Here is a 25,510-nt window from a genome sequence, read left to right on the forward strand (position 1 = left end):
GGCTATTGAGACTTGTGTTTGCTTCGCGAAGTTCTTGTATTGTGTTTTTCAGCTCCTTTAATTCATTCATATTCCTCTCTAAGTTATCCATTCTTGATATCATTTCCTCGAATCTTTTTTCAAATCTTTTTTCAAGGTTCTTAGTTTCTTTGCATTGATTTAATACATGATCTTTTAGCTCACAAAAGTTTCTCATTATCCATCTTCTGAAGTCTAATTCCATCATTTCATCAGTCATTCTCCGTCCAACTTTGTTCCCTTGCTGGTGAGGAGTTTTGGTCCTTTCTAGGAGGCAATGTGTTCTGGTTTCGGGTGTTTTCCTCCTTTTTGCGCTGGTTTCTTCCCATCTTTGTGGATTTGTCCGCTGGTCGTCTGCGTAGCTGCTGACTTTTCGATTGGGTCTCTGAGTGGACACCCAGAGTGTTGATGATGAAGTATTTCTTTTGCTTGGTTTTCCTTCTACCAGTCTAGCCCCTTCGCTGTACGACTGCTGAGGTCTGCTCCAGACCCTGCTTGTCTGGGGTGCACCTCTAGCATCTGTGGCACAGCGTGGGATGCTACCAGTTTCTTTTTCTGCTATCTTTGTCCCAGGATGATGCCTGCCTAATGTCAGTCTTTTGGATATAGAGGGGTCAGGGAGCTGCTTGAGGAGACAGTTTGTACTTTATAGGGGCTTAATTGCTGAGCTGTGCGCTCTGTTGTTCATTCAGGGCTGTTAGGCTGCTATGTTTGATTCTGCTGCAACAGAGCTCATTAAAAAACCCTTTTTTTTTTTCTCAAATGCTCTGTGTTGAGGGGTTATGGCTATATTTTTGGATGTCCGATGAGGTGTCCTGCCCAGCTAGAAGGCAGACTAGCCACTGTTTGGCTGCCGAGGCTCCGCCCTGCTGTTGTGTGATTTGCCCTGTTCCTCCAGGCTCTGCTGTGGTCTCCGCCACGCCCTGCTGCGGAGTCTCTTCGTTGTAGCGTGTTGCCTCAGCAACGGCAGGCTGCGTCAGCAGTGGGTGTGTATCTCAGTAGGGACGGGTTGCCTCGGCAACGGCTGGCTGCGTCAGCAGTGGGCGTGTATCTCAGTTGGGGCAGGTTCCCTCGGCCACGGCTGGCTGCGTCAGCAGTGGGCGTGTATCTCAGTTGGGGCGGGTTGCCTCGGTAGTGGTGGACGCCCCTCCCCCACAGAGCGTCTTGGATCGTCTGCTCAGGATAGCTGGAAATAGCGGTTTTGTTCGTCCCACTGGGTATCCCAAACGATCTGTTCCTGCAATCCCCTGGGCTGGCCTACTGTCCAAGTCTCACTCAGTCTCAAGTCCAGCCCTCTGAAGTCTCAGGTTGCCGGTTCAACAGGGCACCCGGACAAACGCACCCTCTGGGGATTGCTGGGTAGGGCCGGCCGCCGCCGCCCCGGCTGCCGGCTTCGCCAGGCAGACCTACTGCCTGGTGTCCTGTGTCTTTTTTATACTTGGGAGTTTCCCCGTTCTGTGGGCAACAAAGATCAGTCTGGAAATGCAGCTCTGACTCACCGTTTGCGGATTCAACACGCGCTCCGATCCTGGGTTGTTCTCACAGCGCCATCTTAAGTCCTCCCCTATATTTAATATATTATATGTGTTACTCTTCAACTCATTATGATCTCTGGTATATTAGTCATGCATACATTGAATTTTTCTCTGTATCATTTCTCTTGAGTGATTTTCATTGCTATTTCTAATTTGGGAGGCTTTTTCATATTTGACCTACATAGCACTATTTCAATCTTATGCTGTATTCATTATTCTGTTTCCTGATTCTCGTATTAACTTTTAAATTTTGCCATTACATTTATTACTTTTTTGTTTTCCTTTTGTAACATATTTAGCCCTCTTTTTATTGTAATCTTTTGTGTTATTATCTCATCTTTCATCTTTAATTTTGTGGAGTCAGTGTTGTTTAGATTTTATTTTTCTCTTGACATGTTCCCCACAGGTATTTTAAATAACTGAACAAACGCTGTACTTATATTAATTAATTGTATCAACTTCATCTATTGTTGTCGAGGTGAGATTTTGCCATTTTTCTCTTCCCACCATTGCAAATCAAGCTAACATGAGAAAAGAAAAATGTTAACTTTTCCTATCTTTTTGTTTTTATGATTTAAAAAAATCTATACAAAAAAAAATCTGTGCAATTGGAATTTTGAGCCTGAGTATGAATGGCTTTGTATTTTCCTGAAGCTCTACCAAGCTTGTACAAAAAGTGAGAGGTGTAAAGAAGACAGATCCTTCTTTATATTCATTTTATCTATTTTTGTAAACTCTATTTTTATATAAAATTGAGAAATTAACTGTGGATTTTGGATTTTCATGGATTTATGAAAGGTGGTTTGCTGATTGTTGACCAAAATATTTGAAAGTTAGCAACATATGTCATTTAAAGTTGTTCTAACATCTGGGCTCAGTCTTTAAAATCAAAGGATTGATTTATAGATACTTATAGCTTTGATTCTTAAAGCTTTGAAATATAGCTATTTAGGGTTTTTTTCCTATTCACAAAGTTTTCCAATAAGTGTTCCTAGCATATTTAAACATAATGAATAGTTTATCTTCCTTTAAGTTATGAAATTTAAAATGTTAAAAGTATGATATATTTGCTTTTATTTATGTAGCATATATATTTTATAGTATATACAATATAATTTAAAAATGTGTTCCTGTTACCATGCTTTAATAAAGCTTAACACCTTGCTATATTTGCTTTAGATTTTTTAAAACGAAAGTAAATCTCACAGATAGAGTTGAAATTTATTGTGTGTTTTCCTAGATATAGCCACCAAACTGTATTTTCTTTGGCCTTATGCTAATGTTGTTTGTAATATATATATAATGATCAATACTTATTGAGTACTTTAGTATATGTCAAGTGCTATTATAAGTACCTTTTATTTATTACCTCAATCATCCATAAAAACTAATAATATACCACATTACTTAATATATATAACATTATGTCATCCTCTGTGAATCCTACAATTTGTTTTTATCTGTAACATATTTGAGATTTATCAATGCTAATACATGCAGCTGTAGTGCATTTATTTTAGTTATGTAGAATATTTCTACAGATATAAAATTTGTTTACTCATTCTCCTCTTGATGGACATCTAGGTTGTACCTAATTTTTCAAAATGATACATAATTCTGCAATTAAAATACTTATATGTTTCTACTTGAACTGGAACTTGTTTGAAGTAAATAGGTAGAAGTGGAATTGTAGATTTATTAGATTTTTTCAAATTACACTGCAAAGTATTTATATTAATTTATGCTCCACCAGTGTATACAATACTTTTCTTCCACTTCCTCACCAACATTCTGTATTTTTAGTCTCTTTAATATTTGCTATTCTGATGGTTTTGAAATACTTACCTTGTTTTTACCTGCAATTTCTTTATGACTAGTTGAAACTTATTATCATTTTATGTATTTATTGTGTATTTAAGTTTTTCTTCTTTTAATTGTTGCTCTTATTCTTTGCCTTTTTCTTATTTTGCAGTTTGTCTTTTTCATATTGTATGCATTTTTCTTATTGATTTATACTCGTTTTAAGAGTCTGGATATTAATTCTTTGTTCTTTATATTTACAGCAAATATCCTCTCATAGTCTATGGCTTGGCTCTTAATCTTTGTTAAAAGTGACATTTATTCATTCTTCTCTTCACCACATAGCACATACCCTAAAATCAAAAGTTAACCACAATATTGGACTTAAAACAATTCTCAGCAAATGCAAAATAACTGAAATCATAACAAACATACTCTTGGACCATGTAAAAATAGAAGTCAAGGCTAAAAAAATGCTCAAGAAATTAAATGGCCAGGCGCGGTGGCTCAAGCCTGTAATCCCAGCACTTTGGGAGGCCGAGGCGGGTGGATCATGAGGTCAACAGATCGAGACTTTCTTGGTCAACATGGTGAAACCCCGTCTCTACTAAAATTACAAAAAATTAGCTGGGCACGGTGGCGCGTGCCTGTAATCCCAGCTGCTCAGGAGGCTGAGGCAGGAGAATTGCCTGAACCCAGGAGGCGGAGACTGCGATGAGCCGAGATCGCGCCATTGCACTCCAGACTGGGTAACAAGAGCGAAACTCCGTCTCAAAAAAAAAAAAAAAAAAAAAAGAAATTAAACAACGTGCTCCAGAATGACTTGGATAAATAATGAAATTAAGGCAGAAATCAAGAAGTTCTTTGAAAATAATGAGAACAAAACTAAAACATACCAGAATCTTTGGGAGATAGCTAAGGCATTGTTAAAAGGGAAAGTCATAGCGTTAAATGCCCACATCAAAAAATTAGAAAGATCTCAAATTAACAACTTATCATCACAACTGAAAGAATTAGAGAAGCAAGCACAAACCAACCCCAAAGCTAGCAGAAGTTAAGAAATAACCAAAATTAGAGCTGAACTGAAGAAACAAGACCCACAAAAATACCATTCAAAAGATAAACAAATCCAGGAGTTGGTTTTAAAAATAATAATAAGATATGTTGCAAGCTAGACTATTAAAGGAGAAAAGAGAGAAGATCCAAATAAATGTAATCAGAAATGATAAATGTAATGCTACCACTGACCCCACAGAAATAAAAACAAGCATTAGAAATTGTCATGATCACATCAATGCACGCAAATTAGAAAACCTAGAAGAGATGGATGAATTCCCAGAGACATATACCTTCACAAGACTTAGCCAGGAAGAAATTGATTCCCCAAACACTCCAATAAGGAGCTTTGAAATTAAATTAGTAATAAATATCAGGTTGGTGCAAAAGTAATTGCAGTTTTTGCCATTACTTTCAATCACAAAAACTGCAATAACTTTTGCCCCATCTTATAGCCTGACAACCAACAACAACAACAACAAAAAGCCCAGGACCTGAAGAATTCACAGCTGAATTCTATCAAATGTACAAAGAAGAGCCGGTACTATTCCTACAGAAAATATTACAAAAAATTGAGAAGGGACTCCTCCCCTAATCATTTTATGATACCTATATGGACAGTGGGCAGGGAAATACTAGTTAGAAGAGGGCAGTCCCTGGAAGGGCACTACTCTCAAGCCTGGAACAGTGGCCTGAAGTGAGAAATTTATATACTAATTTCCCTGATGGAATGTTGCCTTTTCCAGAATCACCCTGGCCACTCATCCCCCCCCGCCCCATTTTGTACCCATAAAAACCACAGGCTCCACTGGCAGAGAAGCTGCAGAAAAGCAGGGAATTGAAGAATCAGCCAGACATTGGTGAAAAGTGGCTTGACTTCAGAGGGATGGCTTTACAGGGAACATTAGAGAAGAGCCTGGCCTGGGACAGCCAGACTCCAGGGAAAGACCACCTTCTCACATCATACCCTTTCTAGCTCCTCTTCCAACTGCAAGCCACTTTCACTGGCAATAAAATCCTCCACATTTACCACCCTCTAATTTGTTCATGCAACCTGATCCTTCCTGGACATCGAACAAGAGCTTAGGAGCCATGGGTATGGACACTTGAGCTATTTAACACTTAATCCTTCAGTGGATGGCAAAGCTAATAGGTCACTATAACACATGCCCTCTGGGGCTTCAGGAGTTGGAGTAACCCCCAGACACTGCTGTGGGATCGCACAGAGTTTGGCTTCTGCCGGTTCCCAGAAGCACTCATCCCGGTTCCTGCACCTGCTTACTTGCATGCTCCCCCTCCTACAAAATGTTAAGAGCTGTGGACTGAGTAAGTGAGGCATCCCTTTTGTGAGGCCCATGAAGGGGTCAGGGAAAATGTTCTGTTTCAATGCCAGCGTCATTCTGATGGCAAAATCTGGCAGAGACACAACAAAAAGATAAAACTTCAGGCCAATATCTTGGATGACCATCAATTTAAAAATCTCCAACAAAATACTCGCAAACCAGATTCAACAGCATATCAAAAAGCTAGTACACCACAATCAAGTAAGTAGGCTTCATTTCCAGTATGCAAGACTGGCTCAACACAAGCAAATCAATAAATGTGCTTCATCACAAAAATAGAACTAAAGACAAAAACAATATGATTATCTCAATAGATGAAGAAAAGACTTTTTGTAAAATTCAACATCACTTCATGTTAAAAACTCTATAACTTAGATATTAAAGGAACATACCTCAAAATAATAAGAGCCATCTATGACAAACCCACAGCCTATAACATACTGAACGGACAATAGCTAGAATCATTCTCCTTGAAAACTGTCACAAGACAAGGATGCCATGCCTCTATCACCACTCTTATTCACTATTGCATTAGAAATTCCATTTGACCCAGCAATCCCATTACTGGGTATATATCCAAGGGATTATAAATCATTCTACTATAAGGACACATGCACACGAATGTTCATCGCAGCTCTATTTACAGTAGCAAAGGCCTGGAATCAACCCAAATGCCCATCGATGATAGACTGGACAGGGAAAATATGGCACATATACACCATGGAATATTATGCAGCAATCAAAAACAATGAGTTCGTGTCCTTTGTAGGGACATGGATGAACCTGGAGAACATCATTCTCAGCAAGCTGACACAAGAACAGAAAATGAAATATCGCATGTTCTCACTCATAGGTGGGTGTTGAACAATGAGAACATATGGACACAGGGAGGGGAGCACTACACACTGGGGTCTGTTGGGGGGAATAGGGGAGGGACAGTGGGGAGTGGGGAGTTGAGGAGAAATAGCATGGGGAGAAATGCCACATATAGGTGAAGGGGAGGAAGGCAGTAAATCAAACTGTCACGTGTGTACCTATGCAACTATCTTGCATGTTCTTCACATGTACCCCAAAACCCACAATGCAATAAAAAACTATTGCATTAGAAGTCCTAGCCAGAGCAATCAGGCAAGAGAAAGAAATAAAGAGCATCCAAATAAAAATATAGGAAGTTAAACTCTTCCCTTTTCCAGAAGACATGATCCTATATCTAGAAAATCCTATTGTCTCAGTGCAAATGCTCCTTCTGCTTTTAAATAAAAAAAAGTTGTCAGATACAAAATCAGTGTATAAAAATTACTAGTGTTTCTATACACTGACAATAGCCAAGCTTAAAGCCAAATCAGAAAGGCAATCCCATTCACAACTGTTACAAAAAGAATAAAATACCTTCGAATACACCTAATCGGGGAGGTGAAACTTCTCTGCAATGGGACTTACAAACCACTGCTCAAAGAAATCAGAGAAGATACACACATTAAATGGAAAAACATCCATACTCATGGATAGGAACAGTCAATATCATTAAAATGGCTATACTGCCCAAAACAATTTATAGATTCAATGCTATTCCTATAAAACTACCAGCAACATTCTTCACAGAACTAGTACAAAACTATTTTAAAATTCATATGGAACCAAAAAAGAGCTGAATAGCCAAGGCAATTCTAAGCAAAAAGAATAAAGCTGGAGGCATCATGTTACCCAACTTCAAACTGTATTGCAGGGCTACAGTAACAAAAACAGTATGATGCTGGTACAAAAACAAGTGCATAGACAAACAGAACAAAATAGCCAGAAATTAGGCCACACACCTATGACCATCTAGTCTTCAACAAAGCTCACAAAAACAAGCAATGAAGGCTCCCTTTTCAATAAATGGTGCTGGGATAACTGGCTATCCATATGCAAAAGATTGAACCTGGACCCTTTCCTTATGCCATATATAAAAATTAACTCAACATGAATTGCAAACTTAAATGTATGTCTTGACTATTGAGGATAATGATATAAGGAACATTGTCTTGACTATTGAGAATAATGATATAAGGAACATGTAAGTATATATATCACTTTGGGGATCCTGAATTAAGTTTCTTTTGATCTATATATATCTAGAAGTGGGATTGTTGGAACATATGGTAGTTCTTTTTTTAATTTTTTGAGAAGATGCTGTACTGTTTTTTATAATGGAAGCACCAATTAGCATTCCTATCAACAGTGTACAAGAGTTATTTAGAGAAATGTCTATTCATCTCTGCCCATTTTTAATTGTGTTATTTGTTTGATTTTGTTTAATTGTGTTATTTGTTTGATAAACTTGCTATTAGTTGTTTGATTTATTTTTATGTTTTTGATATTTACCTCTTGTCCAATGTATGATTTGCAAATATTTTCTCTCATTTCATACCATTTTTATTTTGTTGATTTTTGCCTTTGCTTTGCAGAAACTTTTTAGTTTGATGTAATTTCACTTGTCAATTTTTGCTTTTGTTACCTGTGCTCTTGGTGCTTTTTCTGAAAAACTGCATCCTTGTGAAGTTCTCTGTTGGTAGAATGTTTTCTGTTTTCTTATGAGTTTTATGGTTTCAGGTTTAACATTTAAGTTTTTAATCCACTTTGAATTGATTTTTGTGTATAGCGTAAGGGTCAAATTTCATTCTTTTGCATGTGGATATGCAGTTTTCCCAACACCACTTAATGAAGAGACTATCCTTTCCTCATTGTGTTCTTGGCACCTTTTTTGAAGATCAGTTAACTCCATGTGCATGAGTTTATTTCTGGGTTCTTCACCCTGTTACATCTATCTATATATCTTTTTTCATGCCAGTACCAAACTCTTTTGATTATTATAGCTTTGTAATGTATTTTAAAATCAGGAGTATAATACCTCTAGCCTTTTATTCTTCTTGCTTAGAATCATTTTGACTATTTGGGTTATTTGGTGATTTCATATGAATTTTAGTAGTTTTTCTTTTTATTTCTGTAAAAAAATATCACTGGGATTTTGATAGGATTTGAATTCAATCTGTAGATTACTTTGGGTAGCATGGGCATTTTGACAGTGTTAATTTTTCCAATCCATTAACATGGAATGTTTTCTTATTTATTTGTGTTTAATTTCTTGTCAGTATTTTCTAGTTTTTAATGTTTAAGTTTTTATTCTCTCTGGTTAAGTTTATTTCTAAGGATTTAATTCCTTTTGATACCATTGTAAGAATGTTTTCTTTAATTTCTTTTTTAGATAGTTCATTGCTAGTGTATATAAATGCAACTGATTTTTGTATGTTGATTTTGTTTCCTGCAATACTATTGAATTTATTTGTTTTAACATATATGTGTGTTTATGTGTGTGTATGTGTGGAGTCTTTATATATATAATATAATATATATAAATTTCTGTATGTAATATGTCACCAGAGATTACTTCTTCTTTCTGATTTAGATACTTTGTCTTTTTCTTGCCTAATTGCTCTGGCCCTTACTTCTAATACTGTCTTGAATAGAAATAGTGAGAGTGGCATCTCTTTCTTGTTCTCAAACTTAGAAGGAAAACTTACAGCTTTTTATCATTGCATATGGTATTAGCTGTGGGTTATTCCTATGGTCTATATTGTGTTAAGTTCTCCCTATACCTAACTGTTCAGTATTTTTATCATGAAAGGGTATTGAACTTTCTCAAATGTTTTCCTGCATCTGTTGATGATAACATTATTTTTATCCTTTATTCTGTTAATGTAGTTTATAACATTTATTGATTTGTGTATGTTGAACTATCCATATATCTCAGAGATACAGCCTACTTGGTCATGGGTTGTAGTGTCTTTTTAATGTGTTGTTGAACTTGGCTTGGTAGCATTGGGTTGAGGATTTTTGCTCACTGTTCATTAGGGATATTAGCCTAAAATTCTGTTTTTTGGTAATGTTTTTGTCTGACTTATGTATCAGGATGGTGCTACCTTCATAGAATGGATTGGAAATATACCCACTTATTTTTTAACGGGATTGAGAAGGAATGATATTAATACTTCTTTAAATGTTTGGTAGAATTCACCTGTGAATGTATCTAGTCTTTTGATTTTCTTTTTTCGGAATATTTTGATCACTTATTCTCCTCATTTGTTATTAGTCTGTTTAGGCTCTCTATTTCTTGATTAAGTCTTGATTGAGTTAATGTATGTAGAGATTTATCCATTTATTTTAGTTTGTCCATGTTGTTGATGTGTAATTGTTCCTAATAATCCCTTATGTCCTCTACATTCTGTGGTATAAGTTGTAATGTGTGTGTATTCGTTTCTTGTTTTATTTTTAGTCTTCTCTCTTTTTAATTTAAATTTAAATTTGTTAACTTTTTTATGTTTTCAAAGGAAAACCCCTAAGCTTCACCATTTTTTCTATTTTCTGTCTCATTTATTTCTGTCCTATTGTTTATTATTTCCTTCTTTCTTCTAATATTGGGCTTAGTTTTTTGTTTTTCCAGATTCTTGAGGTGTAAAGTGAGATTATTTGAAATCTTTCTTTTTTCTAAGTGTACATATTTATTGCTGTAAACTTTCCTTTGTACTGCTTTTGCTGCATCCTATGTGTTGATATTTTGTGTTTCATTTTTGTTTTTCTTGAGATACTTTCAAATTTCTTATTTGATCCAGTTCCTTTTCAGGTATCTTTCATCACTGATTTGTTATGTCTCCATTTTATAATTAAATTTATACATATTCAGGGTCCTATGCCATGCCTCATTGTCCTGTTCCATGTGCATATTTGGTTACTCATATATCATCCCTAATAATATGCTGTCTTAACTGCTAATAATTATTTTTATCTAATAGTATAAACACCATTCATCACTATTTTTTCTTTAAATTTTTGTCTTATCTTCTTTTGTTCTTTTATGTGAATTTTAGGATCACTTTTCAAGTTCATAAAAATCCTTATTTGGTTATTGATTAGAATTTATAGATATATGTGAGGAGAAATATCTTCACAGTATTGAGTCAAGCCTTGAACATGGTGATATGTCTTTTAAAAGATGTTTTGTCTGTCAATAATAATATCAGTTAATAATTAATATGGTTAGGCTTTGTGTCCCCACACAAATCTCATCTTGAATTGCAATCCCCATAATCTCCATGTGTCAAGAGAGAGACCAGGTGGAGGTTATTAAATTATGGGGGCAGTTTCCTTCATGCTATTCTTATGATAGTGAGAGAGTCCTCATGAAATCTGATTGTTTTATAAGCAGTTCTTCCCCCTTTGCTCAGCACTTTTCCTCCCTACTGTCTTGTGAAGAAGGTGCCTTCCTACCCCTTCAACTTCTGCCATGATTGTAAGTTTCCTGAGGCTTCCCCAGCCCTGCTAAATTATGAGTCAGTTAAATCTCTTTCCTTAATAAATTAGTCAGTCTCAGGCAGTTTTTTATACCAATATGAAATGGACTAATACAATAATATTCCTTTAAAAATGATTGTTTCCATGTTTATTCCATGTCCTGAATTTTACTGAACTTTCTTAGTTATAAAAGTTTACCACAGATTTTCTTTGATTTTCCTTTTAAACAATTAAATTATGTCTAATGATGACAGTTGTTTTCTTCTCAAATATATGCTTGTTTTTCTTTTTCTTTATCTTTATGTACTAACTAAAAAGCACTAGTATATTTTTGACAAAACAGGGATGATAGGGACATCCAAGTCTTGTTCCTAATTTTAGCCAGAGTATTTTAGAAGTTTCAGCCTGAGGTATGATTTTGGACATAGGCATTTGCCAAATGTCTGCATCAGATTAAAGGAATTCCCTTTTATTGAATTTGCTAAGCATTTATCATTTTATTTTTGTATTTTATTAAATACGTTCTTTGCAACTGTTAAGATTATAATATTATTTTTCTTTCTTAATTTAATGTGTTTATATAGCATGTGAATTTCCTAATATCATTTTTTTCTATACAAGCACTATTTGCTGAAGATGAGTTGTTAATTGCTTTTTTTTTATCACTAAAGTCAGTTTTCTAGAATATAATTAAAAATTCTTGCACCCATGTTTGTAAATTTCATGATACAAAAGCGTAAAATAAATAGATATGAAATGTTAGTTGGATGTAATTGATACTTATATAATATGCTTTCCAGCATCATCAGACAAGGCATGTTTAGTAAATGCATTTGAAACATACCACTATGTGGGTATTCTGCTATTACTGATTCATGGTGTTTTTCATCTCTTCTATTATCCTTGCATATTTTCTGTCTAATATTTTCAAATAGTTTTAAAGAAAGGATGTCACAGCATCTAATTACAATTGTAGCTTTGTCTTCTTTTCTGTTGGTTTTTGCTTCATGTATTTTAAATCTTCTTTTTTTCAGTGCATATACATTTAGGATTGTTATGTTTGTTGGTGAACTGGCCTTTTTATCATCATGTATGGTCCCTCTTTGTCCCTGGCAATGTCTCTGATATTTTTACTTTCAACTCTGTAGTTGGAAATGGCAGCGGTCCTGCTATTTTTCTGAAGTTCACTTGCTGCTGGGCCAGAAGAATGACCATGCTTCACCTCACAATCTCTGTAGCTGAAGTGAGGGCATGGACCATCACTTCTTATGACATTAGAGCAAGGTGGTAATAATGAACACAGCTTTACCTATTGTTTCTTGATGCAACAGAGACTCTGTTTCTGTTTACTTTAGTGTACGATGGGTATTGCCTACAGCACTCCACCTCATTATGTCAGCAGGAGGATTTTCTAAGGGCTTTATTTTGGCCCAAGTTTGTTGGAGTTACTATGTTGCAGGTGCTATAGCACTCAGGTGGGGATATACGGGAGACTAAAACTAATTAACCCCTCACACCCCACCCAAACAAGAGGACTCACCACTGGGTTACCCTCTTAAGTACCAAGGTAACTAGCCTTCAAAGTAACCTGCTTTTCTTCACCACTGAGAGCCTTCTGATAGTTTTGTATATTTTATTCCAGAGTTTTAATTGCAATTAGCAGGAACAATAGAATGGAATGCACTTATTCCATCTTATGTTGAACTGTAAGTCTCTCATAATCTTCATCTCCTGACTTGCCCTGATATCTTCTGACTTTTTGGTATAACCTGTGTAACAATAGTGGAGCCAAGTGAGGTACCCCTAAAGATACCAAGTTCTTAATTTTCTTTGTTCATTTGGATGTGTTTTTCCTTCTGCCTTGACAGTCTCCACCTCTTGTCTAAATCCAACTCAATTCTCAAAGCTCACCTTGTGTCTCTTCCTCTGGTCGGCCTTCCATGTCCATCTATGCTAGCTTGTACTATCTCTCATTCCCTTCATGTTTTTTTACTTGTTATTGTCATAATTCATATTCTATGCTTTAATGTTGATTTTTAAAATTATTTGTTTTAATTATCATTCTTATTAAGCCACTTGTTCTTTGAGGGTGACAAATGTGTATTTTATCATTGTTTTACTGGTACTTACATTTTGGTATGTGGTTGTAATTGTCATTTATTGAATAAACAAATGAATGTGCCATTATTTAAACATATGTGACAGTAGCTTTGAAATATATGTGAATGTGAAAGTAAAATGTAGAAATCTTAATCTGGAGGTGTTTATGATCTCCTAAGAATAAATTTTTGAGGTAGCCAGACAGCCTCTCTAGAGTCCTCTTCTCTGGACAGGACACCTCTAAAAGAAAGGCAGCAGCCCCAATCTGGGGCTTATAGATAAAACTCCTGTCTCTCTGGGACAGAGCACCTGGGTGAAGGGGTGGCTGTGGGTGCAGCTTCAGCAGGCTTAAACGTTCCTGTCTGCCAGCTCTGAAAAGAGCAGTGCATTTCCTAGCACAGCGATTGAGCTCTGGTGTCCCCATACTTTATTCCTCTTGGTCACGAGACAAGAACTCAGCACTCACCAAGTTGTGCGTGGTGGAAACAAAAGATCTGTAACCTTCCCATTCACCAAGCTGTGCATAGCAGGAACAAAAGAGATGTAACCCTTCATCCCACTCACTGAACAATGGGAGCAAAAATGTAACTGAGCACCATTCCTTCCTGCTCACTGAGCAACAGGAGCAAAAAGAGAAGAATTTTGTTGAGCAACAGAAGGAAAGCTGTTAGTGTAGGGTACTCTGAAAGTGGGTAGCCCTCTGTGAGGCTGAGTCTGGGGTTTTTATGGGCTTAGAATGGGGGGCTACTACTTACTAATTGGTCCATGAGTGGTCTTGGGAAAAGCAGCATTCAATTAGTAAAAAGATATCATACAAAAGGTACCAATCGAGAGAGTGGGTGAGTTGGGTATATATGTTCTCACTCTGGTTGTGGACTCTATGCAGAACTGGCAGTTCAGTTTTCAGGTTTCAGGCTGTCTTCAGCTTGATGGTTGGCTTTCACTGGGACCTGTCTCTGTCTGCTTAGGAATTTGTCTCTCTCCTATTGCTATCAATACTATATTTCCTCATTTCATTTACTTTTCCTCTTTTTGATGACTGTTGTAGGTCTTTCCTCTGCCCTTACATTTCCCAATCCCTCATCCTCCATTCTCTTTCTCAGCTGAGGGTCTTTCTGATTTTATTGAGAAAACAGAAAAAATCAAAAGGGAGCTCCCATATGATCCTGCCACCACATTTCCCTTACTGCTCTCTGTTCAATATGGTCTCCTCTCTCCATGTTGTGTATACTCAATCTTTGTGTTTTTTCCACAAGATCTCATCACCTTTCACCTACCTCAGGAGATAGTTCTAAAATTCCTCCTCCCTCTCTCGTATCAATTTTTTCTTTTCTACTAATGTTTTTATCAATTGGCATAAAATGTGCTATTTTCCCAATCCAAAAATGAAGTTTTCTTACATGACTTTGTCATACTTATTCTTCATGCTAATTGGTCATTTATCTGTATTTATTAATAAAGTGATAAATTATTCAAATTGATTTATAGTCAATCATGCTGTCATTTCTTTATATCATAATAGAGTAGTTAGTTAATGCAGCATAAAAACTTATTTTTAAGTTACATACATTTATGCATAAACTTGAGATGTATTTTAAATTTTAATGTTTTATGTCCTGTACCCTACTTACTAAGAAGTTCAGAGCATATTTCACCATTAAGTTATGTGTTTAAATTCCAGGTAAATTATTCATTCATAACTTCCCCAAAATATATCATCATGATTTTTGAAATTCTGAGGAGAAAAATATAATCTCCTAGTTAAGTGGAAAATTTCATAGTTGGCTTCTGTAAGACTTTCATTCTAAGCAGCTTTAAATGGAAACATTTTGTGTAAAAGTCTAAATGTTATTTCTTTATAGTAATTCACATTTATTGATTGGTATTCTTATTAGTCACTTGAATTGATTAATACTCCTAATTTTGTTATAGATTTCAACTTTATATTTTTAGTCCAATTGACATTAGGATTATTACCATACACAAGATACATAGTACTGATCTAGTATTTCCAACTCTAATAAATAAGAAGAAAATAAGAAGAGAGAAAATCATACTTGAATTCCTGGCCAAGTATTTGGTTGCACATATTTGTGGCAGATGCTGGAGTCTATATAGGCAGAAAAATGTCTGTTGGTCTGGGGCATTGCAGCCTTTACTCAGGACTGCTTAAAGATCTAAAGTCACCCATTTCCTATCTCCTAAAGTGCATTTATTTCCTGACTTTTTAATGCTTAGTTTCAGTCTTAAAAAAAGATACTTTTGCAAATTTGTGGAAGTAGTTTTGAAGTGCTTGCTTTTCCTGAGTGATTTTTTTTTCTTAATTCCAAATAGATATTCTCTTTCTCAAGACTGCAGCCCTACTTTTGAGTTGCACTCAGCTGCATTTGCCCAAGGTGATCACTACTTGCTCTTTTAAACATTGTATTTGCTTGATGTCCATAGCACTAAATTCTGGGTTTCTTCTTCTCTCCTGGAATACCCATTTCTCCATCTCCTTGGCAGTTTCTCTTCAGGATCTACTTGTTTAACATTGTTCAGCTTTGGGGCTTATCTCTTGGACCACTTATCTATCTACAAAGACGATTTCCTGCCTTCATGGCTTTCAATCCCATGTAATTGCTGATGACTTATAAATTGTAATCTGCTACACATAGTCCTGAGCTTGACTTCACATCTGGCCATTCAATAAGTTTCTCAAACTTAACATATTTAAAATTAAATGCCTAATTATTCTCCATGTTCCATTGCAGTCAAACTATTCTCCATTTAAGTCTATGGTGATTTTTGCTTGGTCTTAGTAAAACAAAAAACAAATAAAACTTTGCCTTTCTTTCTTACAAAGGCTACATTCTTTTATTTAGCTAATCCTGTTTGCTGTACCTTCAAAATACATTCCCTGTATTTGACCATTTCCTGTTACCTTCACTGCTATTACCCTGGCCTCCATTACCTCCTGCCTGTATTATTGCCGTAGCCTCTATGAGAGAATCGCAGTTAAGGCTTGTTCTTGCTTTGAGGATTTTGTACTTGTCCTCTCTGCCTGGAATATATTTTTTTCTGGTAAACTCCATGGCTTATTTATTTACTATCTAAATTCTCTGAATGTTTCTTCTCAAAACTGGAAGCATACTCTTACCTAACAGCAATTTCTCCCCTCTTCACTGGCTTATTCTTGTCCAAAAGACTGATGTTTATTCAGTAGATTATAAGTTTTAAGAGGACAGACATTTTTATTTTTTATTGTATCTCCAGGGCCTGGAATATACTGGCACATTGAATTTTCCTCTGCATTTTTTTGGCAGTCAGATGAGAATTGGAACTATGACCTATAGCATAATTCTCATTGTCAGATATAAGGATGCCTACCAATTCTTATACAAAATGTTGCCTTACACTAAATTATACAAGAAATATATATGGTGAATTCTATAAAGTATGCAAGTAAGCAAAGGAATAATGCCTGAATAGTTTTAAAAATAAATTCAGTTATTGTAATTCTATCTATATGTTCTATATTAATATTTTTTAATGGTTAAATGTATAACATGAAAGATATGTATCCTAAAGACAGAAGTCATCTCTATTTCTTTAAAATAATTTGAAATAATTTTTATAAAGGTAGCAGTTTAATGTTATGAGCAATACATCACCCTCATGTAATATGCATAGCCATTTATGACCTATAACATGTAAATATTTCACCTTGGTTTCAGCATTATGTATGGACAAAATTAAGAATGTCTTTTCCCAGAATCATTGTGAATAAAGGTCATATCTGTAAAATGATGTTTATCATAGAATCTGTGTCATAGAATTTTAAAATTACTAAAAGTAGAAGTGACCACAATAGAAAAACAAGTAAATGCATTACAGTATATGATGAAATATTACTTAACCATCAAAGTTTGTGTTTTCAAATAATTTTGAGTTTATGTAAGTTATAGTTTTATGAAAAGTGCTGTCTTTATAGCTACAGAATTCTAATTGGAATAAAATGCACTAAAATGTTAACTGTATTTCCCTCTAGTTATAGCATTATAGATAATTTTAATTTTATTTTCTTATTTTTGTATAGTTTCCAGAATGTCTATAATGTTTTGTTGTAGTTTTATAGTAGCATCAGAAATAACAAACGTAATTTTTAAGGGATTAGTACTTCTTCCATAACTATGTTTTGCCTTCTGTTGATTGATGACCAAATTTATGTTTTGTTAGACTTGAATAGACCATTAGTATTTAATGATAATCATTTTTAATTTCAGTGTACAATATATTTTAACCTAACTTTTGCTTTTTAGACAGTTTTTAAAGTACATCTCAGGATTGTACTTTTTCTCCCCTCTACAGACAGCCTTTTGATTGATTATCAGTTTACCTTCAGCTTATTACAGGAAGATGATCGCCACCATACTGCTATAAACTTTATAGCAAACCCAGAACAGGTGAGGAAAGTGTGTTATCTTTTAAAGTATTATTATACTAGTGTCAATGGACACAAGTTTTTTTTTTCATCTTTCATTGTGATTTTACCTCTTGTCAGAATTATCACATTGTAGGGCCATTGTAGAAACTACTAATCCTGATAATTTTTTCTATCTATGTGATTCAATAATTTGTGAGTTTGATATTACAGATTTTGCAAGTATATCTATATCTATCTATCTATATATATATATATTTTTTTTTTTTAGACAGAGTCTCACTTTGTCCCCCAGGCTGGAGTGCAGTAGCTCCATCTCAACTCACTACAACCTCTGCCTACCAGGTTCAAGCAATTGTTGTGCTTTAGCCTCCCGAGTAGCTGAGATTACAGGCGTGCACTAGCATGCCCGGCTAATTTCTGTATTTTTAGTAGAGACGGGTTTCACTGTATTGGCCAGGCTGGTCTCGAACTCCTCACCTTTCCTGCCTTGGCCTCCCAAAGTGCTAGGATTATGGGCATGAGCCACCATGCCCAGCCAATAGTCCTATATTTTAAATTTTATATAATTTCTCTCTTTATATATTCTTGTAACAAAATTTATGCCTAATATTATACAAACACAGATTGTTCTTATTTTAAAAATAAAACTCATGAATTCAAAGCATACTGTATTAAATATATTTTCCTTTATTAAATACTATTTCATAGTAATAGGTTTTTATTGTCTTTTTACTAAGTCCATACTTTGAGTTATATGAATGATGACTTCTTTAATGAAATTATCACATCATTGATATAATTGTATGAGCTTTTGAAGTTTAAAATATGAAAGATTAATTGTGAATTTTAATATCAATCCATCAATTCAGTAAAACACTCCTAGGTTGTCTAGAAATAACACACATATATTACCATCCATCTGAGACTTTATTAAGTTTAAAATCCTGAGAATGGAAATGTCAACCATAGAGTTTAGTTGGGTTGAATTTTAGTTCTTTTAAAACGCACACTCCTACATTTTAAATGAAGGTATGTTAAATATAAGTAATATTCTTATGATGAATTAATACATATTGTTAAATCCATGTCATGTATTTAATGGTTTTTCAAATAGGTGAAACTTCTAAATATATTAACATCTTAACATTTTCCAGCTTCTTTCCTTTTAATATAGATCATTGGACTTGCTGACAAATAATATAATTTCCTAAATTTTTCTTTTCCAGTAAAATAGCATTCTGCCTCACCCCTCACCAAAAAAAGAAAAGTTCATTTTACATTTTATGTTACTTTTTATTCCCTAGACTTTAAGAAAGACTATATTCTTGGGGAATGCATTTAAAGTTTGACTTTTAAAGAAGGAGTTCAAAGATATTTTGATTCAAATACAAGCCTTCCTTTCTTGATTATCTGTTTCTATAAAGATATATTAATAATCTCAAAAACTACATTTATAAATGTGATAGTTTTTAAAATTGCATTATAATTACCATTGATTTTTTATTGTAGTAAAATAGACACAATGTAAAATGTATTTTAATCAATTTAGGCGTATAAATCAATTTAGGTGTATACTTAATGGCATTAAGTATATTTACAGTGTTATGCAATTATCACCATCATCCACATGTGAAACCTTTTCATCATCCCTAACAGAATCTCTACATTTATTAAGCAATAATGTCTCGTTACACACTTCTCAGCAGCCCCTTTATTCTACTCTCCATCTCTATGAATTGACTTACTCTAGGTACCTAATATAATAATTTGTCCTTTTGTATCTGGGTTATTTTGCTTAGCGTGTTTCCATGGTTCATTCATGTTGTAGCATGTATCAGAAGTCAGTCTTTACCTTTGGCTTCTTGATTGTTAGTAATAATTCTAAACCTGTGGGGTTGTTTGAAAATCTAAAAAATTTAATGTAAGAGGGATGTCTGACTCAAAATTTGAAAGTGAATATTATTCCTCCTTGGTATTATCCATAGTGTCATACACTTACATCCAGATAAGCCACAATTCTAGTTTGCTTCTGCCTTCCCCATTTTCTCCTTTAATTTCCAGCAATTCAAAGTGCTTTTCAATGTCCCAGCTTTGTTTTACTTTCTATTTTGTCCAGTTGAAGCCAAGAAACCAGACACGTGTTCTGTGAAACTTAAGGGTGCAAAACTGTCATGAGAGGCATTACTAGGAAAGCTTATATTATCATTTTGTGCAACCCCCTTTAATTAAAGATATACTCACCTGGGAATAATCTCTGAAATTATTATATATTATTGGCCAAGGCTTTTTATTCTATAAGAAAATAATAATTAAAAGTAGATACCTTAATTATGTATACATTTCCTACATTTTGACAGATTTAATTTGAACTCACTAGACATCACTTCTAGCTAGTGCTTTCATGTGAACAATTTCTGGTTAGGTTTCTGTATAACATTATTTTGTCAAACTTATCCATATTTAACCAACAATGCTCTAAATCACTGATTTTATCATTTACTGGGATAACTACAGTGTCACTTTTTCAGTACAGCTTTTTAAACCCTAAATGCTTTTTATATGGCTTTAGTTATGGTACCATATAATTCAGCAATGCCTAAACTTGGAATTGACAGAGAATGAACTAAAAGTTCAAAAACAGTTGTATAGGTTTTTAAATATCGATTGGAAATTTGGTGTGACCTTTTAGCAACAACAGTTATGCTAATATTAATCTCATCCAGCATAAGATACACATAATTAAGAAGAGGCAATTTCAAGAGAAAATAAAGATTTAAGCTTCCTTAAGGGTACAATGTTTTCCCCATGCTTTACTTTCATAAAAAAGTTATTTTGGAACCACTTCATTAATAGTAAAAAATCCACTCCTCAGGGCATGGTTTTTAAAAAAATTTTGTTTTGTTTCATTGAGTTCCCAGTCCTCTGGGTGAAGACGAAGGTGAAGATGAAGAAAGAGGAGAAAAAGAATATACCGTGTCACTACATCTAATATTGATAACAACACAACAACACTACAGTTATAAGCACTATGGGCTGAAACCAAGTTTTATCAGAAATTACTTCATTTAATGCTCATAAGAGCTTCTTGAGGGAGGTAATTATATTCCCATTTTAGAGATTAGAAAAGTGATTTTTGGAAAGGAAAAGTAATTTCCTCCTAATCAATCAGCCTGTACATTAAAGACCTAAGATTTCAAAGGTTATCTGACTCTTCACTAATTCTTTTCATTGCTTCATGAAAATTATTTACTGAATATAAAAGTGTTATTGGATTCAAGTCTGGTTAGTTTATTATGATGACATAAATCAATATTTGCTACCAGATATCTCCCTTAGTACCTGGATTTTCCTTAGGACTACATTATGTATATTTTGAAGTGTATTTTGTATACCACAACTGAACAACACAATCTATTGAACAGATCTATCTGCATGCTTAAATGAAATTATTCTGCATTTATTGCTTCAGTCAGAGTTATTCCATTGTTTTTCTGGCCTTCCATTGAATTTATGGCAACACTGTGTTCACTTATATCTTAAAAGAAATAGGAAAATCCCAATATGTTTGACATTTTGTGGCATGTGCTGTAGAAGGGTTCTTAATAGCTTGTCAATAGAATTCAGTATCAATTGATAATCAATAGAAAACAAGAAAAAAGTTCCTTCTTACATTTGTAGCCATTTATGAATATCACTGTGATGCATAATGCAATATCCTTCTGAATTACTCTATTTTAAATCCAAAATTTTATTTTTTTAACTCCTTCAAATTTTCAAATGCTATCTCCACAATATTACTATGCACTACCCTGAAAAATATGCATGACAATCACTTAACCTTAAAACACATTTTATTTTACATGCTCTTTCAAGATGATCATTCTTCCTCCTGGAAACTGTGAGAATATCATTTGATGGATATGGAACACTGTTACTAGTTCTTTGTAGAGGCTAAGCTGTACTTCCATGTAGGGAAATCATTACGAGTAGATGTTATTTGGAGGTGTAAGATTGGGGGTTACACATCTTTCAAATGGGATAGCCATCCCACATCATCGAGCAGCCTTTATCTTTTATGAAACTCCTTATTTCTCCTGCTATTCATGGGGAAAAGGCCATTTGCTTATCAGTTTTCCCCTAAGACTGTTATATCAGAAAAGGGGAATTTGGTTGTTTCCATATTTACTTTCTCCTTCGAGCCACTCAGAATTGGGAAGGCTTTTTTTCTATTGGCTTACCTGCTTTATCATTTAGAAAAATAGTAAAACTAATAAATTAACGTATTTCCTATCTTTTACTCCATTTCACTAGCTACATCTTAGCAGTGTAGATTTTTCTACAAGTCTTTGTAGAGAATATTTAAAATAAAGCATAATACATTTAATATCTGAATTTAAACTTACCCATTATGACCAACATTCTTTGCCTTTCCACAAGAACAAATAGTTGTAAACGTACCTACTTTCTGCTCCCTACCTCTTAGAGTAAGAAAAATCACAATAACATTAAAAAAAAACCTCATAGGCATATTTCCCTGAAATTACATGGAAAGAGTCTGCACTCTGCTAATGAATGACAAGAAGCGGGTTGACTGACATAAAATTAAATTTTCAGTGTTCCTCTGTATAGCTGTGGAAACAATGTGATCTGCTGGTTTTTTGGAGTAGGTTCATCATTTCTACCTGAAAGTTTTAGTTTATATATGTAATTTTTCCCACTAGAAAATATGGGTGTAATAATAAAAATATACACCTAACAAGAAGTCTTTTAACAAAATAATCTTATATTGTTATAAAATTACTTGGGACTAATCCAAACCTATATCATTTAAACTCAGCAAAAAGAATCAAAATACAAATACTCAATTTAAACTAAGCTTAGTTTACAACTAAGCAAAGAGGACTCAAATAAAAATATTAAATTACAGGAGCTTCTGGCTTACATATCATCTTTATCCAAATTATGATAAAGAAAATAAATGAGAAACTTGAAATCTACTTTTGAATTTATTATACATTTCTTCATTAAAATGTATAAATGGCATCTACATATATTCAGCTGATTATTTGCAAAATGTATAGAGTTTAAGAAATAAAACAGATGTAATTAAAGCAGTAGACTAAATCATATATATCTGGTGTAATTTTTATTTTTTAACCTTAATATTTTCTTCTCTGATAGTCAAACAAAAATCTGGATATATCAATTAATGCGTCAAACAACTTTAATCTCAACATTACGTGGTCTGTCGGCTCAACAGGTAAAAAAATATTGATGTTATACCTCCTTTATATGTGTTTCTATCTGGAAGTTGTTCTAACATTATCTTCTACTGTTAATTAAATAAATGAAATTTTAAAAATGTTATATGCCATTATTATTTTGCTGTTACTGATAAAAATTATAAGTAGAGAAAAGAGAGCTTCATTATTTTGTTAACTTTCTCCTTTATTCAATTAAAATTAGATTGGTAACAAATATTATACACTAAATTAAATTTTTAAATGGCAATGTTATAAAATGTGATTTTAATTAAGATAAATTGCTTCTTTAATGACTAGAGACTGAAATTTCAATTATTTGATTCACTATCAAAAATATAAATGTAATTATTAACCTTAATATTTATATAAAACAATGAAATTCTTCTGTGCATACTGATTAAAGTAATATCTATTAGTATCAAGCTTAGAAAATATAACCCCTCCTCGGCTTCAGGGCTCAGAGGAGTTAAAAAACACATAATATGTGTTTCATAATAAGATTAATAAATTTAAATTACTGACTTAAAAAGCATATCTGAGAAGCCGTTCAAATTTTAATGTTGAATTATGAAATGTATTCTTACTTTTTTTTTTGAGACTGAGTCCTGCTCTGTCACCAGACTGGAGTGCAGTGGTGCAATCTGGATTCACTGTAACCTCTGCTTCCTGGGTTCAAGCGATTCTCCTGCCTGAGCCTCCTGAGTAGCTGGGATTACAGGTGCACACCACCATGCCCAGCGAATTTTTGTATTTTTAGCAGAGGAGGGATTTCACCACGTTGGCCAGGATGGTCTCAATCTCTTGACCTCATGATCCATAGGCCTTGGCCTCCCAAAGTGCTGGAAATACAGACATGAGCCACCGTGCCCAGCCCTTTTTACTTTAATTTTAATTTTATTTTTACTTTCATTTTAAAAATGTTATTGCTATCTGTTTTCTATATTAAAGGTATACTATTGCATAAATGTGCTGGAGGTTGTTTCTCTTTTTTAATAGAAAATTCATGGATTCTTAGGAGTTTATATTTTATTTCTGAAAATTAAGTCATTGTGCTGTTTTCATAGGTAGAATATTATGGATACATAGAATTCAAGAATTAAGAGATCTTTTGCAATTCCAGAATTTATATATTACATCTAAAAAAATAAAATTCAGGCAAATAGACATTTTGTTGCTATTAGTGCCAAACATATAGTAAAATGTTGGCTATGTGGGTTTTGTTAATGAAAAATTTATAACAACTTATCCTGTTATTTTGAAAGTTATTTCTGACCAGTAAAAAACTGTTTAAAAAGCTATCTATAAAATGTTTGTAATCCATTTCTAAGCACTTTAGAATGATGATTTTAGTATGCAAGAAATCATGTGTTTTTTCAGAGGCCCAGACCAGACCTCAGAAATTTTTGTTTATTGGGTTTGGAGATGGAGTCATGGAATCTGCATTTTATAATAGCACACAAGGTGATTATGGAATGGGTGGTTAGTTAAAAATTAATTCAGTTACCTAGTATACTAATTCTACTTATTTTTACTATTGATTAAGAGGAAAGTATTGCTAAGATTGTTGGAAATGCTTTGTTTTATTTCATTAACTTCGGTAAATGCTTATTGAGCACTCAATAGGTGTTTAACTAATTGAGCATTTAGCGTCTGTTTTAAAGTATGCCCTCCACCCAATTTAAAGCAGTGATTGTTCAGTTTGTGGTAAGACAAATAAATTGATTTTTTTTTTACATTTTTAAATTAGATTGAGATACACAAAAGTATGATCTGATTTGTTTTGAAATGCTCTGCGTACTTGTAAACAGAATGAGCTCATTTTCTAGAGTCATATGTACCTGAGTTCCAAAGAGGAGTTTACTGCTTAGTAGCTATAAGCTTGGGGCAAGTGCTTTAATCTTTCTGAGGCTCAGGTTTGAATCTGAAAAATAGAGTTAATAATACCTCTGGGATATTATTGTTTTAAAAAGAGTATTATAAAGTCTCTAAACCAGTGCCTAGTACATAGCACTTAATCAGTGGTAGCATTTTTAAAAATAACTTTTATAATAAATTTGTTTCCATCATATTTATGTCAAACTTTCTTTAATTCAAAATAACATGAGTATATTTTGATAATTATAATTTTATAAGAGCAATTATAAAAAACCAAGTTTAATATGTGTTTTAAAATTCATAAAGATATTTCCTAATATTAATTATTTAAATTATTTACATTTTAGCTGGAACAATATCTGGGGAAGAGACTCCTATAGTTTCCAAGAATAATATAAAGGAATACAGAGATAGTTTTTCCTATGAAAAATTTAACTTTAGAAGCAATCCTAACATTACATTCTATGTGTACGTCAGCAACTTTTCCTGGCCTATTAAAATACAGGTAAGTGTTAAAAGTATTTACTTCTAATGACCTTCATTTCATTAAAAAAAGAATGATGCTTTTGTCCAACATGATGGTATATATATATTTCTTGACTTGACTAATACTAAAACTGTGTTGATCCTTGATAAATAAGGTCTGTGAATATCGTGATGATGAATTTTTCTGTAAAACACTCATGGAACCTACAAACTCTATATTTAAATATTTCCGTGATTATTATGTATTAAGAAATGCAGCTAAACCTGAAATAACTGAAA

General features: G+C 33.8%; 1 protein-coding gene across 13 annotated transcripts in view; it reads left to right on the forward strand.

Annotated features, from left to right (window-relative positions):
- Positions 1-25,510, forward strand: part of ATRNL1 (attractin like 1) — an 839,028-nt gene that overhangs the window by 355,490 nt on the left and 458,028 nt on the right. For all 13 annotated transcript variants that reach the window (XR_013525132.1, XR_013525133.1, XR_013525131.1 and 10 more), the window contains exons 22-24: positions 17,531-17,625; positions 22,788-22,866; positions 25,093-25,250. Coding sequence is in view for 10 of the 13 variants with exons in the window: in XM_035269198.3 (XP_035125089.1) it covers positions 17,531-17,625; positions 22,788-22,866; positions 25,093-25,250 (332 nt within the window). In the remaining 3 variants the exon portion in view is untranslated. The remainder of the gene's footprint in view (positions 1-17,530; positions 17,626-22,787; positions 22,867-25,092; positions 25,251-25,510) is intronic.

The sequence above is a fragment of the Callithrix jacchus genome, chromosome 12, assembly GCF_049354715.1.
Source record: "Callithrix jacchus isolate 240 chromosome 12, calJac240_pri, whole genome shotgun sequence".
Taxonomy (NCBI): domain Eukaryota; kingdom Metazoa; phylum Chordata; class Mammalia; order Primates; family Cebidae; genus Callithrix; species Callithrix jacchus.